Source organism: Dama dama, chromosome 24 (assembly GCF_033118175.1).
Source record: "Dama dama isolate Ldn47 chromosome 24, ASM3311817v1, whole genome shotgun sequence".
Classification (NCBI taxonomy): Eukaryota; Metazoa; Chordata; class Mammalia; order Artiodactyla; family Cervidae; genus Dama; species Dama dama.
Genome location: NC_083704.1, coordinates 16,714,406 through 16,734,228, shown reverse-complemented (window position 1 = coordinate 16,734,228; position 19,823 = coordinate 16,714,406). Strand labels below are relative to the sequence as shown.

Sequence of the window (19,823 nt, the reverse complement as noted above, 5' to 3'; positions counted from 1 at the left end):
ACAGCTTGTTCCAGACCTCCAACTAGCATCTACCTGGGCATTTGTCTCCTTTCAAATACTCTTTAAGAGTCCTTTGGATTAAAGACCTAAATGTATGGCCAGAAACTATAAAAACTCTTAGAGGAAAACAAAGGCAGAACACTTGATGACATAAATTAAAGCAAGATCCTCTATGACCCACCTCCTAAGTAATGGAAATAAAAACAAAAGTAAACAAGTGGGACCTGGTTAAACTTAAAAGCTTTTGCACAGCAAAGGAAATTATAAGCAAAGTGAAAAGACACCTCTCAGAATGGGAGAAAATAAAAGCAAATGAAACAACTGACAAAGGATTAATTTCTAAAATATACAAGCAACTCATGCAATTCAATGCCAGAAAAACAAACAACCCAATCAAAAAGTGGTAAAAAGACTTAAACAGACATTTGTCCAAAGAAGACATTCAGATGGCTAACAAACACATGAAAAGATGCTCAACATCACTCATTATTAGAGAAATGCAAATCAAAACTACAATGAGATATCACCTCACACCAGTCAGAATGGCCATCATCAAAAAGTCTACAAACAATAAATGCTAGAGAGGGTGTGGAGAAAAGGAACACTCATGCACTGTTGGTGGGAACATAAATTGATACAGCCACTATGGAAGATGGTGTGGAGATTTCTTAAGAAACTAGGAATAAAACTACCATATGACCCAGCAATCCCACTCCTAGGCATATACCCTGAAAAAACCAAAACTGAAAAAGACACATGTATCCCACTGTTCACTGAAGCACTATTTACAATAGCTAGAACATGGAAGCAACCTAGATGTCCATCAACAGATGAATGGATAAAGAAGTTATGGTACATATACACAATGGAATATTACTCAGCCATAAAAAGGAATGCATTTGAGTCAGTTCTGATGAGGTGGATGAACCTAGAATCTATTATACAGAGTGAAGTGAGTCAGAAAGAGAAAGATAAATACCGTATTCTAATGCATATATACAGAATCTAGAAAAATGGTACTGAAGAATTTATTTACAGGGCAGCAGTAGAGAAACAGACATAGAGAATAGACTTATGGAAATGGGGGGAGGGGAGGAGAGGGTGAGCTGTATGGAAAGAGTAACATGGAAACTTATATTACCATATGTAAAAAAGATAGCCAACGGGAATTTGCTGTAGGCTCAGGAAACTTAAACAGGGGCTCTGTATCAATCGAGAGGGGTGGGATGGGGCGGGAGATGGGAGGGAGGTTCAAAAGGGAGGGGATATATGTATACCTATGGCTGATTCATGTTGAGGTTTGACAGAAAACAACAAAATTCTGTAAAGCAATTATCCTTCAATAAAAAAAAATTAATAAAAAAAACAACAACAACTTGGACTGTAAGGATATCAAACCAGCCAACCCTAAGGAAATCAACCCTGAATGTTCACTGGAAGGACTGTTGCTGAAGCTCTAATATTTTGGCCATCTGATGCAAAGAGCTGACTCATTGAAAAAATCCCTGATGCTGGGAAAGAGATGCAGGAGGAGAAGCGGGTGGCAGAGGATGAGATGGCTAGATAGCATCCCTGACTCAATGGACATAAATTTGAACAAAATCCAGGAGACAGTGGAGGACAAAAGAGCCTGGTGTGCTGCAGTCCGTGGGGTCACAAAGAGTTGGCGATGACTTACCGACTGAACAATAACAACAAAGCTTTTGCTTTAAATCCATAATTTTAAGAAGCTTTAATATTTATATTGCTTGTGTCCTCAAAATCTGTATAAACAAAAAAAAACCTGCATAAACCAATAATACTACTCTGTTAAAAAGAATATGTTATTTCTATGGGTGTAGGTTGTAACATTCTCTAACAGTGGGCTACTATGCATAGACTTTGAGATGTGCTTCATGTCTTGCCATGCTTTTAAATCCCTTCTAATCATGCAAAAGAGGCCCGCATGGCTATTAACTCCAGAGATCACGGGGCACCTCTGTAAGGCATGTCAACTAAAGCTTACAGTGGGTCAGGGAAATAACCCCTGGGAGTAAATTTCTGCTTTGAAAACCATTTATATGAAACCAGAAATATCTGCATCTCCCGCATACATACCCCCTTAGGATGGTTTTATGCTCATTAAAGTAAGTGAAAAATATTTACTAAGGTGAGCCAAGCTAAATCAGTGGTTTCCCTAGCAACATTCAGATCATCCATGTAAATAAGTGTTACTTTAAAAAATAAATAATACGTCTATGTCCTCACTGACTTTGCTAGCTAGCATCAATGTGGCCTCAACTTTGGCTCATTTAATAACTCATTTAGTTATAGAATCAGTATTTGCTTCAAAGGCTACTTTCTCACTAACGAGGCAAACATGAGAAACCCAAGGGCCCGCCTTGTCCCTTCAAGCAGCTTAGGCTCCCTCCTCCTGCCCCATCTGCTTAACTGTGAAAAGAACTGCTGGTTCCCAGCGAACAGAGGAATTCAAATCCTCATCAGCTTTGACTTGAGGAGTAGTTTCCGGAATCACTAAATCTTACGACATCTGGAACAAATCAGGTTCACTCACTGTAACAACTGGATTAAAGACAAAGAATACTTTGGGGGGCAGAGGAATTCCCCAAATTTGCGGGCTGCCCAGAGGTCTGATGTCATGGTGGGGATGGTGTGTGGTGACGGATGACCTGACCAGCAGTGGCCTGGTGCCACCCTGCGCCACACACGCCGCCCGTCAAACCCGGCCACCACACATTCGAAATGCAAACAGCGGACCTACATTTCACGGTCGCTGGCAGGCCAGACAACTCAAGACAGCCCAAGTCAGCAGGGCTACTGTAGTCCCTCCATGAATAATTCTTAATGGCCATCATTTTCCCCGGTTTCTGGCTCAAGAACCAAATAGAGGATGTAAATGGTCACAGACAATAAAGCGTATTGAAATTACAGGCCTACTTGGATTTGGAACCTTCTTCCTGTGAGGTGAGCAGTCTCAGGGACCAGAGGAAAGTGGCTCTTTCCACCTGGGTCCCCAAAGGTAGAAACAAGAATAGACACAGGAGGTGCAGCACTTCAAACAACCGCAAATGCCCACATGTCCCTAGAGTGGCCGCCACATGCACCACGATGCCCAGGTTTTCTGCTTTGGACCTGAAGTGTTGGTTTTCTAGAGCTCACCTAAGCTGTAAGAGACAGTCAGCTGTGTCTTTAACAAACTCAAACAAGGAATGAATGTTTACTTCATCACCAGGGTATGGTAGATGCTGGGAGATACAGGGTCAGGCAAACACTTTCTCCAGAGGCATCTAAGTTTGGTCTCACATTAAAAAAAAAAGAAAAAGAAAAATGCAACATGACACCAGCCTTATAATAAAGTCTCAGTCCTGGATATTATAATAAAAATCTTTTGTCTATTCCAGTAAGCAGAGCAAAATGTTTATTTCTCCAACATGTATCTTTCCCCCAAATCAGGGAAAACTTCTAGAATTGGGGTTTTTAAACTGTTTTTGTGTCACCAGATACTCTTGGCAGTCTAGTGAACTGAACAGACCCCTTCTCAAAATGTTTTTAAATGCATAAAATGAAAAAGAGAGTTACAAAGAAACCAGCTATATAAAAATATAGTGATAATTTTGTTAAAAATATGTGGTTTATGAATAATTGTTCTTTGAAAGATAACACTGAATAATAAGGTTTGGGGTGGATCATACTGCTTCCATAACTGACATAGGAATGAATGTGAATGACACATTGAAATACCTTCAACACTGAAACTTGATGTAAAAATATCAGTGATTTCTACATGTGACAGCCACAGAATTTCCTGTTAATGTCACTCTGCTTTGTTGTCTACATTCATAATTGACTATGATGCTAAACTCCACCGTGATGCTAAATTTTACTCTGGAGTTAGTGAAAATTAAGCTGTGACTGTTTTCCTATCTAAGTTCACAGACCCCATTGAATTCCACGCACAGACCACCAAGGTTTGGACCCGGTTAGGAACCTCTGTCCTATGGCAGGTGAGAGGGAGGGACTGACTCAGTACTGCGGAGCCACCAGCGACGATGACAGGTCAGATGGAGGAAGGGATGGACAGCATACTCAGCCTCTGACGCAGGGAGGAAAAGAAGTCATTTCCGAAAGGTGTAGGATAAGAGATTTGTAACTGCTGTTGGTTTCCTTCACCTTAGTCCTTCTGTCCTGGGACTAACCATGAGCCATTTTTAAAACTGACGAACCTGGGGAGGCTGGACAGAGAGAGGTACGTAAATGAGAATTTTCTCCTTCTTGGCTCAGGAAGTTAAATAGATTGTGTTCTTTCACACAACTGATAATTTTCGCCCAGAAAAAAAAAAATATGAAAACTTAAAAAAAAAACAACCTTTTTTTTCCCTTGAAGGAATACAGTTGTGGACTGAAACAATGGCATTCACCTCTTGTTCAAATCTCATTATCACAGAAAACATTATTAAAAAAGAGCCAGTGCTCCTAGGGGAAAAGGCTGCTCACACCACCTGAATATCATGCATCTTTCAAGCCCTGAGGACTGTATCTGCCCTTGGCTCCCACTGGGAGGGTATTTTGCAGTGAAAGCCATCTCTCACAGGGGGCCCCTCTCCTTTATCCCAGTGTCTGAATAGTTCTCTTTAAAAACAAAGTCCTGGGGAAGAAACAACCAGAAGTAATCCTAAAAGACACAAAGTCCCACTCACCCCCTGCGGGGACCTTCTATCCATCACCCCACAGGCTAGGTTTTTAAAAATTCAGAAACCCTCCAATTCCAAGAAGGCAGATAAAAGCAACTGTTTTCCCCTGCTCATATCTGATAAACATTGAATTTGGCTTCCTTTTGAAACCCACAGTTCTGAAAAAGATTCAGACTTCCTGGCCAGGAGATCTAAGAAGGAACAAACTGTGAGGTGTGAGTTCTCCAGCATCTTAGGCGGGGTTCTCTGGCAGCAAGAATTCAGGTAGTTGTGGGCAATGCCACGGGAAGCAGGTGGTCTTGGGTAGAGTCTGGCCATGACCCTTATTCACGGGGTGGGGGGCTCTGGAGCACCAAACACAGCCTAGAAACACCAGCGCCTGAGGCAAGAGGCTGGCTTTTTGTGCCCTAAATCAGCCAGTCAGTGGCTAGGGTTGCCCAGGGTGGGTGTAACCTCCCAGGCAAGGCGACTCCCAGGAAGCAAGGGCCCTTCTCCAGATCAGAGGAGGGGCAGCTGTGAGCCCTTGGCAGCCAACACTTAATGGCAGCTGGGAACAGGGCACCTGCACTCTTACAGGGATTTGGGACAGCCTTTCCCCAGCCTTGTCATTTTTGGGTCAAGGTAACCTGGAATGGAGTCAAGGAGAAAGACTCATAAAACGTAGGTCTTTACCTGTAATGTACGGGCAGCTCATGATCTACCCAAGCCTGTCTGTCACCTTGGCTTTGGAGGGAGGTTACTCTTAGGAAGAAAGCTAAGGTGGCCTTTGCTTTCCTTCTGCCAAGAGAAGCAGGGTCAACTTTCTGATTCGCCTAAGGTTGTATCAGGTGGCTCAGAACAAACTTGGGTGCATGTTCAGTCACTCAGCCGGACACAACAAACGGAGAGATGTTAATAAGAGGGCGTGTGCAAGAAAAATATGTGCAGGGGTAGATTTACTTCAGAAAACAAAACAACTGTGCATCTTCGGAATTTGGCTTTTCTTCCAATAACTAAGTCTGCCCCGGGATGGGTGAGTCTAGTGTTTGTGGCAAGAGATCAATACCACAGTCACACAGAGTAAGCTGTAAAATCTTGGCAAAAAAAGAGCACATGGCTCCCCATTCACTCTTGATCTGACAGAAATGAGGAATCCAGTTGCTACATTCTTTGGATAAACCTTTTTCTTAAGCTGAGTGTCCAGTGAGGAGGAAAATGACAGCCATATCATTTTGGCCCTGCTGGAAAGATGCTTATACATAAAACCTCTGATGGGTGGCCCTATTTGGAAGCCAGGGAAAATATTAGCAAATAATATTTTATAGGTACACCCTAGAAAATCTATAAAATAAAAATAATTAAAAAATAAAAAATAATAGTTTATTAGGTACCCCTGTGAGACAGGTCCAGCCTTCCCAGGTGGCTGGAGAGGGAGCTATGAGCCTGGTCCCAGCCTCTTCCACGGTTGCCATGGTTACCCCTCAGCTCTGTCTTCAAGGCTCCTCTATGGATTCCCCATCCTCTTACCATCCAGATGGAAAATCTCAGTCAGTGTCTGCTCAGCAGGGGGAGGGCTGTCCCTGAAACCCGATATTCCTTGGAATGGATCTCCGCTGCTTAAGTGTGGTAGGGCCTCACATCGAAGCTGGTCCACTCTTTGGGAAGCTACAAATCAGATCCTCCTGGAGATAGAAAGGTACTTCCCACCTGGTTAGCAGCATGTCACTGTGAGAGCAAGAGACAGACCAGGTTCCCCAAGCTGCCACGGCTATTTAAAGTCAGAAGCCGTAGAACACTGGATGTGGCCTCAAGAACCTCCCAACGGGTTGTTTTTTTTTTTTTCTCTTGCTACTCCATTGAACTTTCTAACCCCAGAAAAGTGACTCAAATCCCTGCCCACCAGCTACTTGTTCTGCTGCTGAGATACTGTTCTATCCATGAGAATCACCAACCACAAATAAACAGCAAGCTGGGCTTGTTTCCACCCCGTCTGAGTTACTTTGTAGGACAGTGGAGTTGCCAGCCGTCTGTGCTTCTCCCGAGTCGGGCTGCCGTCAGGGCTGCAAAACTGCACAGCTGTGTGGCCTAGCTCCAGCCAGGGCCCTCCCGGGAGGACGGACTGGACAGAGGTCAGATCCTCTCTGCACAACAACATATGCTGTGGACACTTCCCTCACCTGCCATTTCTGCTGTCCTCAGGAAAACGGGGGACAAAGCTCCCAGTCCTGTACTTGACTTATGGGTATCCCCTACAGCCAAATTCCCTTCAGCAGGTGGGCAAAGTGTGGTGATGCTTGGGAGAGAAGGGACAAAAGACTAAGATGCGAACGAATACAACAGGAAATCAAATTACCATAGTAATGGTGAAAGTCAGGAGCGTGGAAATGGGGAAAGAAAGCATTCCCAGGAAGATAGTGGAAAGAAGTCTTGGTGTCAAAAAAGGTGGTTTTTGATATTCACTGGAAATTCCAGAATAAATTCATCAACTGAGATTCTTTGAGAAAGTGGGTGCAACAGATATCGTCTATGCCCCTATCACCCCCATCAGACTTTTTCGAATGTTCCTGCTGATTTCCAGGTGCCAGGGTCTGAACCTTTCTGGATGAGAACACGGCTGCTGTCTGTCACAGCCTAGAAGGGCCCACCCAAGCCCAGAGAAGCTTTCAACCAACGACTCTCCATAGCTGATGTACAAACAACCCATCCCCTTTATCCCTCAGAGGCAATCATTTTAAGCTGTGCATTTCCCATCATTACCCAGTGTTTCCCTGCAGGATGAAGATCCAACGTACCCTATGCCACCTGGGTATGATGGGCTAACTGGTAGCCTCTTTATTCACATCCTTTGTCTTCTGACACACAGATCCTCCCATCAGGAAGCAGAGTTTATTTCCCCATCTCTTGAATCTGGCTGGCCCTGTGTGTGACTTTGCTTCAGCGAACAGAATGTGGCAAAAAAGTGAGAACAGACCAGTTTTGTGACAGGCCTCATGGGACCTTGTGGACTGCGTTCTAGTTTTTGGACCCCTTCCCTGCCCCCCAACAGGAACACCTAGCCAACCTGAAGTTGGCTACAGGTCCATATGGAAGCCCATGAGACCAGAAGACCCAAACAGCTGAGTCATAGCATCTGGAGCTGAGTAAATGGTGTTTTTCCCGAAGGCATGAAGTTTGGGGTGATTTGTTACACAGCAATAACTGATACACTGGTGTATGGTGCACCCTTAATAGTGGGCTTCCCTCTAAATTTCTTTACTCCTCTACTTTTGTTCCCTGCACTTCTCAAATTACTTCCACCCAAATCCTTGCCTGAGGGTCTGTTTCAGAGAGGACTCAAACTCAGATAGGGTGGAGGGCCTCTTTCCTTGTGCTTTCAGGGAATTCCCTCATGTTCCCATGATTATAACAACCACAGTGAATTACAATTACTATTTCCATGTGTGTTTCCCCTTCTAAATCAAGAACATCATGATGCAGTAGTTTATATTCGTTTCCATCAAGCCTGGTACATCCATGACAAGTACTCCATTTAAATTTGCCATGTAGGTGAATGTATCAGCAGTTTATCACTTCTTATCAAGTGAGTAGACATATTCTGCAAAAGTACCGCACCCTTCATGACCTCTTCCAGGGTGTGAATGTCTCTTTGTTTACCTTACTCTGTTGGTCACCTTCCTAGGGGGTTACATCTCACCCTTTGCCTAGGTAACTATAACAGAAGGATCACCCACAAACCTGTTCATCTTGATGTGGTCCTGAAATGTGGGGGAGACACCTACTGCCTCCTCAGAGAATCCCTATCAGAGGAGGGAAAGAGAAGAGTGCAGATGAGGAATCCTTCGACTCTCATTCAAAAGGTTCTTTTCATTGGAGCATTTCACCTTTCTTTCAAGAACACACCACTGAATAAAACCATTCCTGTTTCCAGAGATTCCAGAAACAGCCACTACAAAAGCCAGCTGCTCTCAATCAACAAACTTCTTCTGTACTTTTTTGGTCCCACATCTTGGGCAGACGGTGAAGGGAAAAAAATACTGAATCACAAGGCTAATATTCTGGCAAGGGCAAAAGTTTTCCAGGATTCTGATCAGTCCTATTCATCTTCCTTTACAAAGTAGTAACAATAATAGAGAAAAATCCAGCCTACACATATTGAGAATATCCTGACTTGATGCTTAAACCATCATTTGGACCCAGCAGAACTGGTGTCTGTGGTCTCCGAGGAGAAAAACTTTTGAACAGCACCTCACATGTCAGACATCACAGGGGGAGCATGACTGGATAGATAGGAGGGATCTTTGAGGATGCATTTTTTCACCCATACACCTCCTTTCTGAACTGGGGCTTTCCACACAAAGGAAGCTTTATTCCCAGCTCCCCAGCCTTGGTCCTTCCAGTCCAGAATCAGCTGATTATGACACCCAACAGCAACTGAGGCCAGTTCACAGGAAGAGAGCAGGATGCAGAATTGGACACTTCCAGCTTTGATCACCTCCGCCCTGACCACCGTGAGCCCTTGAATAAGTAACCTGCCTCCCCAAGCCTCTGCATCCTCCCCACCAAAAAGAGTGTAATAATATTTACTTCTCATTGTCACTGACCAGATTAAATGAAATAATAATGATAACTCTCATTGACTGAGTGTTTGCTATAATGCCAAGCTTTCAGAAGCAATTAAATATGTTTTAACTCACTAACTACTCAAAACAACTTTGCAAGATGGTGCTACTATGCTCCCATTTTACAGATGAGAAAACAGAGGCACAGAGGTGTGAAGCAACTTTCCCAAGGTTGTGCAGTTGATAAGATACTACAGTGGACACTATAGGGAAGCTAGTGCATGGTAGGAACTCAATAAACAGCAGTGTCCTCCCCTTCATAAAAGAAGACAATGCTACTTCTACCCTGTGCTATGCAGTTGATGATTCTGGTCATTTTTCCATTTTTAAAAAGGTAAACAATTTACTTTAAACTCTAAATGGCCACCCCACCCTTCACCGTGATCCTAGGTATATCGATCCTCCCCTTGAAGACTGGTTTTCCATGGACATGAAAATACCCATGAAAATCTGAGATACCCATGAAAATCTCCCAGCCAAGGGTTTAGAGAAATGCACTTGGTCCCCCATCTCCACCAAGATAATCACATTACCAATGCTACAGTCATAGGACCATTATATGTGGTCACTAGATGGTTCGTCCAACTTCATAAATATTCTCATTGTTCCTTTTCACTTCCCTTAAGAGTTCTTTCATTATAGGAGTTGGCTAGCCAGAAGACACTGAAATTTCCACTGGTCTCATATGGGATACATCAAAAAAAATTCTTTTAACTTAGCTGCCATGGTGTATATTTCTCTTTTCTTTATCTTAATCATATGTGATATACTCTTAGGTACTATAAGTATTCAGACAAAAGAAATGAAACATAGCTACATCATTTTACAAATGGAATTTTCAGTCCTATTTAAAGAAACTAAACAGCTTCCTCCTTATGCCTGGACATTTTGGAAATGGCAGGTTTTAGAACAAGGCTCAAGACCATTAAAGATTGTAGACTTAATTGAAGAGTTGATTGTTTTAAGAGACAACAGGCCTGCCAGAATTCATGCTCTCTGGAGAGAAAAATAAAAACATCCATGAGTCCCAGTTACAGATAGCATTTCCTGGCTTGATCCCTGACCACTCGGGGTGACCCAATCACTCCCAGATGTCTTTCTCTCTTTTTTCAAAACAAAGACTCCTCAGTCTATGGATTTTGGGCTGCTTCCCACAACACCTTGCACTGTGCTGTCTACCCAGTCATCGGAGGAACTTTTCTCTGTTATCCCTTGGCTTCAACCTTATGATACAGTGGACCACAGCTAACAGGAGAGCTAGGCTCTAAAGACAGCATAAAAGGCAATAAATTGTGTCAAAACTGGCCCCTGGAAACCCCTGGGGAGGCACCATGATGGAGATAAACATCTCTCATAAGCCCAACCCTGCCCAGGTGCTCCTGCACTGAGACCAAGGTGATGTCCAAGGACCTGAGCCAGGGATGCAGGAACAGATGATGGGAGAGTTGTTCAGTCACTAAGTTGTGTCTGCTCTTTGTGACTCTATGAACTGCAGCATGCCAGGCTCCCCCGTCCTTCACTATCTCCTGGAGTTTGCTCAAATTCAGGTCCACTGAGTTGGTGATGCTATCTAACCGTCGCATCCTTGGCTGCCCCCTTCTCTTTTGGCCTTCAATCTTTCCCAGCATCAGAGTCTTTTATCCAATGAGTCGGCTCTTCGTGTGGGAGAGTAGCTGACTCAAAAGTCAAGCTGGACACACTTTCTCTCAGTGGAACAGAGAAGCTAATGACCCACAGGCTCTCAATCTCCTTGCCCTTGCCCCTTTCTCTCCCCCTATCCCTCTCTCCCCACCCCTTTGGTGTGCCCACCTGCATTCCTATTAGGTTAAATGCATTTATGCTATTATTCTGCTATATGCCCACTGGCTGCAGGATGAAACCTAAACTCATAGGTGTGTCACAATCTGGTGCTTCTCTCTCTTCCTCTCTGTTATATCTTCCCGTGTTCTCCTGACCAGTGATCAGTATTTTGGCCACAAACACCTTTATCACAAGAATTTTTATAGCAATTATTTTTCTGCCAGATAACTAACTTGTCACAAGGCAATTTTCCCATAAAAGATAAAAGAACTGGTTGATTTACATTGCATAAATCTTAGCACTTATACAGCTCTATAAAGTGACAAGGATACAGGCAGTCTTAATGTGGTAGATGATAATAACTATATAAGTTGATAGGAGACATGGTGATAAAACTTACTGAAAGTATGGAACAAGAAAGGGTAAAGCTGGATTGCATATTATACTAGAAAATGAAAACGTATCAGTTTGCAAATCCTTCGAGGATTTGAGGGTACAGAGTTGAACCCACAGTTCCCATAGAACTTTGGAACATCGATCAGTGAACATGTGACAAGATGCCAGGAACACACAAGAGTGTAGCGGATTTCACAACACAGCACAAAGCTCAGTTACAAACGTGCATCTAAGTATTTGGAAACTGACGCCTCTCTAAATGGAGAAAGAAGTCTTAACAGAAAAGAAAAAGTGCAATGCTGAACAGGAAAATGAATCACATTTTAAACGTATTCAAATATTCTGTATTTTGCAATAGCCTTTTAATTTTCATTATTCATTTTTAATGTTCCACTATGCCCTATTTAATGATGCTCTTTTATTTTTTCTCTTTTCCAGGAGAATTGCCTTACAATCAATTAGTTACATGGTGAAAACGTTTGCAGCAAAAATGCTTGTGGCAAAGATGTTTACAGTAGAGGAGCTCATGCCAAAAATATCTCCTGACCACCTCCTTCACCCCAGATGCCTGCGGATCTGCATGGGAAGTCTGCCTTCCAGCCTCTGTGCCTCTGCTCATCTTTTCCCTCTGCTCAGAATGCCTGGAGGCATTCCCCTTGATTCCTTCTTTTGGAAGCTGCTCCAGGGCCCCATGGTGCCCACCTATCCCTCTCCCAGCACTAACCAGGCACTGACGGTTCCCAGCCGTCCTCTCCCACCCACACTGAGCACCCTGGGAGAGCAGGGCCCACATTTCTTCCCTGATTTGAACAATGAAGGAATGTACACCCCATCCCAGGCAATAACAAATCAATAACGATAACCAAAACAGCTCGCTTCTAGTTCAAGCCACCGAGTCTTTGTCAACCAAATTCAGACCTTGGCTTCCATACGCAGCCTACTGACTGTACCTTCTCTCTCTCTGTGCCTGGCTCTGCACAGGATCTGGTGAAATTCAAAGTAACTGAAACCCTAGGCTTGGTTTTGTATCTCTACTTTTCCAATTACCAGTTAATGTTTCTCTGATGGCTCTCTTGGGGGCAACGATGGGCCCAAGAGTATAATGAAGGTTTGTTTAATGGGGGATCCAGCCAAAAGGCTATTTTGAGAGACCAAGGGGACTCCTGGGAAATCACTCATCCGAGGGAGAGGCTCAGAGATTTGTCCAAAGACATTGCTTCGGAGATTTGAAAAATCTCTCTCCCCTCCCCATCCCCTACCCCCCGATCTCTAGGTCTTGTGTATGAGTTGTAGGAAGATGGAACTACAAGAAAGGCTGAAATAGTCCCCAAAACTATAAGGCACCAGGAAAGCAACAGGGCGATCCTACTCTTTATGTAGTAGAATAGATTATATTATGGTTCCAATTTTTCACCCCTGTCTAAATTTGTCTCCTTTGCTGTGTGACTGCAGTTCTTCTCACTGAAAAGGCAAAGCGTAGCTTCTAGTCCCTTGATTTTGAGTTTGGGTACATGACTTGCTGTGACCATTAAAATGAGGCTGAAGTTAAAAATACACCAGTTGTAAGCCTATGCCTTGAGAGTTATTGCATGTTTCTGCTTGCCCTTTTATACTGGTGCCATGCCATGAGAGGAATATACCGAGTCTAGGCCACTGGTTCCAGCAGGATGGTGAAAGACACATGAAGCAGAGCTGAACTGAGTCACTTGAGCCTCATGGAGATCCACCTTCCCTCTGCTGAACCCCAGATTCATAAGCAAGGCAACCAGGATCCAGCTGAATCAAGCCAGGACCAGCCAACCCTCAGTGGACCCACAGATGCAGGAGGAAAAAATGATTTTAAGCCACTGAGTTTTGACTGGTTTGTTACACAGTACTTTTCTGTGGTTCTATCTAGCTGATACATATGGGAGTCTGGGCCCTGGCCAACCACACCAGTTGTTCTAGTATTATTGGTAACTGGGCCCAGAGAGCAGATCCAGTTCTGACCAATACTCTTAGGAGGCCAGGGTGCGGCAACAGAGCCAGCTTTGAGGATAATGACCACAAGCCTCAGGTTTTACTTCTTAACATATGAAGAGCACAGTGTAACAGAGATGGGTTTGACCGTGCACTGACAGGGAACAAGAACATCAGAACTTTTCTAGTATTTAACCTGAGAGCAAGTGAACATTTTCCCACCCCATGAAGTTTTCAGTGATCTAAAATAAATGTTCACTACATATAGTCTGCCTCAAGATAAAACAAATCCATATATTTTTGTTTCATCTTCCTTTTCCCCTAAAATACTTTTTGGAAGACTTTTCTAAACTAAAAGTTGCGATCTGATAACTTATGAACCTTCCTTAGAATTGGTTTCTCTCATAATTCCAGAAGGTCCTTCTTACTAATGTTTAAAAAATTCTAATATCCAATTATCAGATTGAAATAATTTTCTAAGCTTGGCAAAACATGTACTACTTTAATGTACTACACTAAGTTCTAAGTAAAAGTAATGTCAATTAATATTTAAGAGGTTTGGAGGAGTATGTGTGTGTGTGGGGGGGAGGTGGTTTACATCACCTTTCCCCTGATAAATGCAAACAAATGAAGAATTATCTTAGTATTACTTTCCTTTGATGAATAATAGATTATTTGTCAACAGAAGTAAAAGTGTCTAGTGCAGTCACTGGTTCATGATGGGATATTTCTTTCACTCCCCCCAAACTTAACTCTCACAGTTGAGGCATACAGTATGAATTTCAGAGGATACCTATCAACACCAATGACTATTGTTGAGAAATGGTAACAAATAGTATGGAGGTTAAAACTCTCTCAGAACAAATTGTCTCAAAAGGAACCCATTCTCCGATGTGGCTAAATGACTCAGGACCAGTGTCTTCATCCTAAAAGATGACCGAAATAAAAGGCTGACAGAGAGAAAACAGGAAGGCCTTTACAGAAGGTTCACCTTTAGCAGGGGGTCACGTCCTGTGGAAGGAAGCCCTGCTTCAGGAGAGAGGCCATCTGTCCCTTCATCAGGACAGCTGCCCCTCTCCTCCATCCCCTCCTGTCACAGAACCATTACTTATGGTTAAAGCAGATGCTTTAGGTGAGAAAAATAAAAAGAACCTTTATATAATAATAAACTGGATCATATGGGTTGTCTCAAATAGTTAAAGATTGGCAGTTTCATATGGTTCAACTTAATACCATGAGTAAACCTAAAATATACCTCCCAACATACACACATCAAAAATACTCAAGAAAATTAAGATATATAAAATTCTAATTGTGAGATATGTGACTGTAAACAAACCCAAACCCAAACCATCCCCCCCCAAAAAATAATAGCTGTTGCTAAAATTACAGTATAATAAACGCTTTCTTATACCACAACTATTCACTTTAAACCCACCGACTGCATTTACCCTCTTCGGTGGGGAAATCTGCACATATAGACTTTGAGCCTGGAGCCAGAACTTCCTAGAACAAGGTGGAAAAGTGGGCACCAGCTCACCTGGAGAGTAACAGCTGACCCTGCAGCTGCAGGTCGGCGGCACAGTCCTCGGATCGGCAATTCCTTTCAAACACGGTCTGTGAGGGAGACACGAGAGGAAGGGTGGGACAGGAGTCAGTGGCAAATAAGTAAATAACAACCAATCACTTCCTTCCAAATCAGCGGGAATTCTTCCCATGAGCCTGTAAGCAAACACACGCCTGTGCGCCCAGACTTGGGCACTGGTCTTGAGCCCAAATACCGAAACACTGGGGTCTGGAGCAGAGAAAGGCTTAATACAGAGCCTAGCAAGGGGACAAGTGGCTCACGCCTTAAAACCTCTTGAACGCCCCAAAAGCTCTCAGCAAAGCTGTTTTAGAGGAGAGGTGAAGGAGGGGTGAGGTTAGCTGTCACAAACTTCCTCCTGAGGTCAGCTCACCATGTTCTCATAAACCTCCATCGGAATCAGTGTTGTTCTCTGTCAAGGTCCCAAGGCTCAACTTCCAAGTCGTTAAACCTCCGAGGGCCAGGCCTGACTATGAGGAGGGGTCGCCGAGCAGGCCTGTCCCCCTGCCCAGAGCACTGGTCCAGCCCCTAGCCCAGGTCGTCCCTCCAGTGCCCAGTCCAGCTGAGGAGGTGGATCTCAGCCCAAGACGCCCTCATGGATGGTTCCCCAGACCCCACCTGGCCGTCATCCTTGAGGGAGCCAGGCGCCCAGCACCCAGCGGCCCTCAGGGTCCTCAGGCCACCCGAGTGGGGGCCGGCTTCCTCAGACCTTGACCCGTGGAGATGCCCGCCATTGTTAGACTGCGAGGTGGGCGTGGGGAGAGGCTCACTGCCTCCTCCAGGCCTGGACCAAGGCCAGTGGGTGGCCATGGCAATGGCTCTGTAGCCGGCAGGACACAGCCCTCGGCCTGACCCCGGGATCCAGCTGCCCTGCTGCCTGAGTCCAGAGGGCTGGAGGCCCAGGAGGCCAAGGTCCACCTCTCTGCGCTTGCCCCCTACAGGACCACTGTCCTGCTGACCGTTGGCAGAGAGCGACCTCTAACCGTCACCCTCTCTGGTCTCGCGCTAACCTGCTCGTGGTCTCGCGGGAACGGCTGCGCCCCCACCCCGCCCGTGCTATAGTTCCCACAAGCCTCCCACCTCCAGGGAGCTGGCTGTCCCCACAATGAGGGGTCCTCAGCAGTTAACCCGGAAACCCAAGTCAGGGGTGCCCTTGACCACAAAGCGCACCCCTTATCTGATTCATTTCTCAGGCTATTCAAGTGCAACTTCAAGTAGTTTTTTCAAGAAAGGTACCCGATAGGTATTCTTCCCATCTTTGAGAAGATCTTCAAATGCTCTCAGATAGGAGTGAATAATAACCCAGTCGAGACAAGAACTCTTAGATTACAGTCCGGACATTTCCCTCTGCTCTCCTGGGGAAGCAGATAATCTGTATTTGAGAAGGGTTCTGCCAGAGTGAGGAGATCATGTTATAATTTTAATTACAAACAGGAAAGTTAAAGGCAATTATTAGATGCTGAGGCTGAGGGCCCACACCAGGCTGCCTCGGTGGGGCAGCTGGCAGTTATCTGGACAGAGTGTCCTTTCTCTAATAGGGCTGGGCCTTGAGGGCCAAACCCCACCTAGTTCCGGGACCCAATGCTCACTGTGCCAAACTGGACATCTTTCCAGGGGGGCTTGTGGTGTGTGCCTGAACTGGGCTTCTCGAGAGGGGCCAGGAATCAGGAGTGGCTCTGGGGAGGAGTTAAGAGTTTTTTTCTCTCTGTGGGACCCGGTGGGCTTGTCCATCCCCCCCTCCATCTGCTGTCAGCCACTCTGATGTTTCAGGCTGCCTGCATTCACACTGACAGAGACTTCATTATTGCTAATTGCTCTAACCGCTTCAGTAGAATTTTGGAGAGAAGAGCCTGTGGTTGTCTTTCAGTTGTCATCTACATGCACTATTAGCTTCCCCGTCATCCCTCCTTGTATGTGTGGATCCCCCTCCAACACACACAGAGAACATGGCTCCAGGTGACCTGTTTTCCTCTCAAAGGACAAGTCCGGGCGGCTTCTCAGAGCATCCGTTGGACTCCAGCAAATGTGCCGGCCAAAGAACAGTCTAGACCCAACCAGACGGAGTAATTTTGCTTATGGAAATTCATATTTCTGTGTCACATTTCCAAGAGAATAATGTGTCCCAGCCAACATTCCCTGCCTTGAGTGTGGGGGAAAAAAGACTCATGAAAGCCTCGGGCAGAAAGAGGACATTCCCACGTTCTTTTGGACAATACTGGGGGCGAGAAGAGAGCCAAATTTCCAAGATTTTGAGAGAAGGCATTTGTGCTTTATTTGCCATCTCAATCAAGGAGAAAACAAGAAGTGGATGTAAGGTCTGCATGAATATCTCAGGTGCGAATAGAAGGCTTTCTGAGGTTAGAAACGAGGAGAAACACAAAAAGTGGCTTCACCACCAAGATAATGAAACTTTGGGCTGAAGGGCCCTCACTGACCCGCTCCCGCTGCAGTCTTGCACCTTACTTTCTATTCATAATGTTACTTGATTTTCCCCAAGAGAAACTCTCCTCCCAAAACAAAACGTAATAAGCTTTAGACTCCACTAAACCCAGCTCTGTCCTTGATCACAGGCTTCTTTTTGCAAGTATTTCTCCCATTTTATAGGCAAGACATGGTCTGACTTCCCCCCTTTGGAGGTAGAGTGGGATGGGTAGCAGGTGAAAACTGACAAGGCAGAAGGGACTTATAGCCACCCTGTGGCACACAATCTGGCAAGTTCTGGTCCCTGCCCTCCTCAGCTCCATCACCAACCACCCCTCAGTCTGGCCTTAAACCTTCACACCTCAGGGCCTCCCCACAGGCTGATCCCAAAGGCCTCCACCAGGTTCACCAGACATGTGTCCTCTCATCCTTCAGTCAGCAAACCAAAACCACATCCCTGAGCCCTCAGAGAGCTGGGGCTTTGTCACAAGTTCTTGTAGTTCATGCACTTTTCCTTTGACTGCTCATCTTGACTGTAACTAATTTATTTTATCATTATGTGTTTCCTGTTTGTCTCCCCTGCTGAAATGATGCTCCATGAGGATGGGGATTGTATTGGTCTTCTTCACTCCCATGCGTGCCCTCAGAGGCTGGTGTGTAGAATCTGCCCAGTCAACAGTAGAGGACCCCACATGCTCTGAGAGATGCGGTAACCCCTGGAATGTGAGCCAATGAAAATAACCTGCTCATCAACACAAACCTGTAGCTTCCCAGCAAAGTACTGTCCCTCAGCTACAAGCAAGTGCAGAGCCTCCCTGTGAGGAACTGGTTGCTTTGGTCGGACTTTCCCTTATACTCTACTCTCTATTTCCTGTCCTGCAAACTAACTTCTCTAGCTGTTAAGTCCCCCAACACTGTTGAACTTCCATCCGACAAAGGCAAGCACTGAGTCTGCCATATGCATACTCACACACACACACACACACACACATTAGGTGTTTACACTGATTAGCTAAAATTAAGCACAAACTCTAGTGAGAAGATAAGCTCAAGCTTAGAAGTTAGTCCAGGACTCAATTTGTACATTTACAAAATGAAAAAATTAACAGCATCAGTGACTCTTGTGAATCCAAATTAGCATTTAGCTCAGCGTGTGAGCTTGTGGCTATTACGTTGTTCTTGCTTTAGACATCACTGTGCATCACTGTCCACCCCAGCAAATGTTGAGTGACAATGACACTTTGTAAGAGTGAGGGCCATGAAGTTTCCTGAGTTGATGGTGCAGTAAGAAGACCATGGAAACAGAGTTAAAGTGACTCCGTGTGTGTGTGTGTTTGTGTGTAGACAACTATACATTCTAAAAATCAATGCACAATGTCTCCTGTTGCACTCTGTACAGTGTGACCCTGACCTCCTTCCACACAGAGGTGGGGTTGATACTCCACCCCTTGAATCTAGGGGGATTTGTGGCTGCACAGAGAAAGCAGTGCTTTGCAATTTCCAAGCCTAGTCATCACAAGTACTCGAGCTTCCTCTGAGTTCTCTTGGGGCATTTGCTCTTACAATGTAGCTACCACTCTGCAAGAAAGCCCAAGCTTCCCATGGAGAGGCCCACATGGACAAAAACTGACCAGCAGCTGCAGGAGTCAGCCAGCATTGAAGTGGGTCCCCCAGCCTCACAGAGCTGCCCCAGCTGACATGACATGAAACAGAAGGAAGCTGTCCTGCCCAAGCCCTGACAAATTTCAAATTCATGAATAAAGTGAATGACTGCTGTTATCTTAGGCCACTATGTTTTGGGATAGTTTGTTATACAGCAAGAGATTAATGGAATACTCCTCAACCTATAGCCTCCCCTACTTTGGGGAATGGTGTGAGCAAAAGTGGGCTGTCCATTCCAAGCACTGGTAAAGCCTTGGCTTAGGCAAGACCCTCCCCAGGCTGGGAATGAAGTTGTCTTATAGGTAAAAGATGAGGACAGCAGCAAATCAAGAGACTCCCATCATGCATCTTGGAGACTTAAGTGGAAACTCAGAGATACTGTGCTTGGGTCCTGAACTCATCTCCCTAGGCAAGGGACAGTTTTGTTTCCCAAGGAACTGAGACACATCTCTCTGGGGCAGAAGCATGGGCAGACTGAAGCCTCAGAATGCTAGCTGATGGCGTAGCTCCAAAGAGCATGTATAAACACTTTCTCCTGTTCAAAGTGGAAGGAGTGCATGTTCTCCCTGAAGCCAGTGGGCCAAACTACCAAATTTTCAGTCTCTCTTCTGCCTGCTTCTACGTATTTCCCTAATCCTCTGGGCAAACACAAGCTCTGCTGCCTAAATCAGGCAAATCCCAATCCAGGTCGGAAGCAGCCTCTCCACTCCC

The 19,823-nt window shown here is 44.9% G+C and overlaps 1 protein-coding gene across 1 annotated transcript in view; it reads right to left on the bottom strand.

Moving 5' to 3' along the window:
• ITGA9 (integrin subunit alpha 9) overlaps window positions 1-19,823 on the bottom strand; it is a 362,863-nt gene that overhangs the window by 149,860 nt on the left and 193,180 nt on the right. Inside the window, exon 17 of the mRNA XM_061127757.1 lies at window positions 14,985-15,061. Coding sequence (XP_060983740.1) covers window positions 14,985-15,061 — 77 coding nt within the window. The remainder of the gene's footprint in view (window positions 1-14,984; window positions 15,062-19,823) is intronic.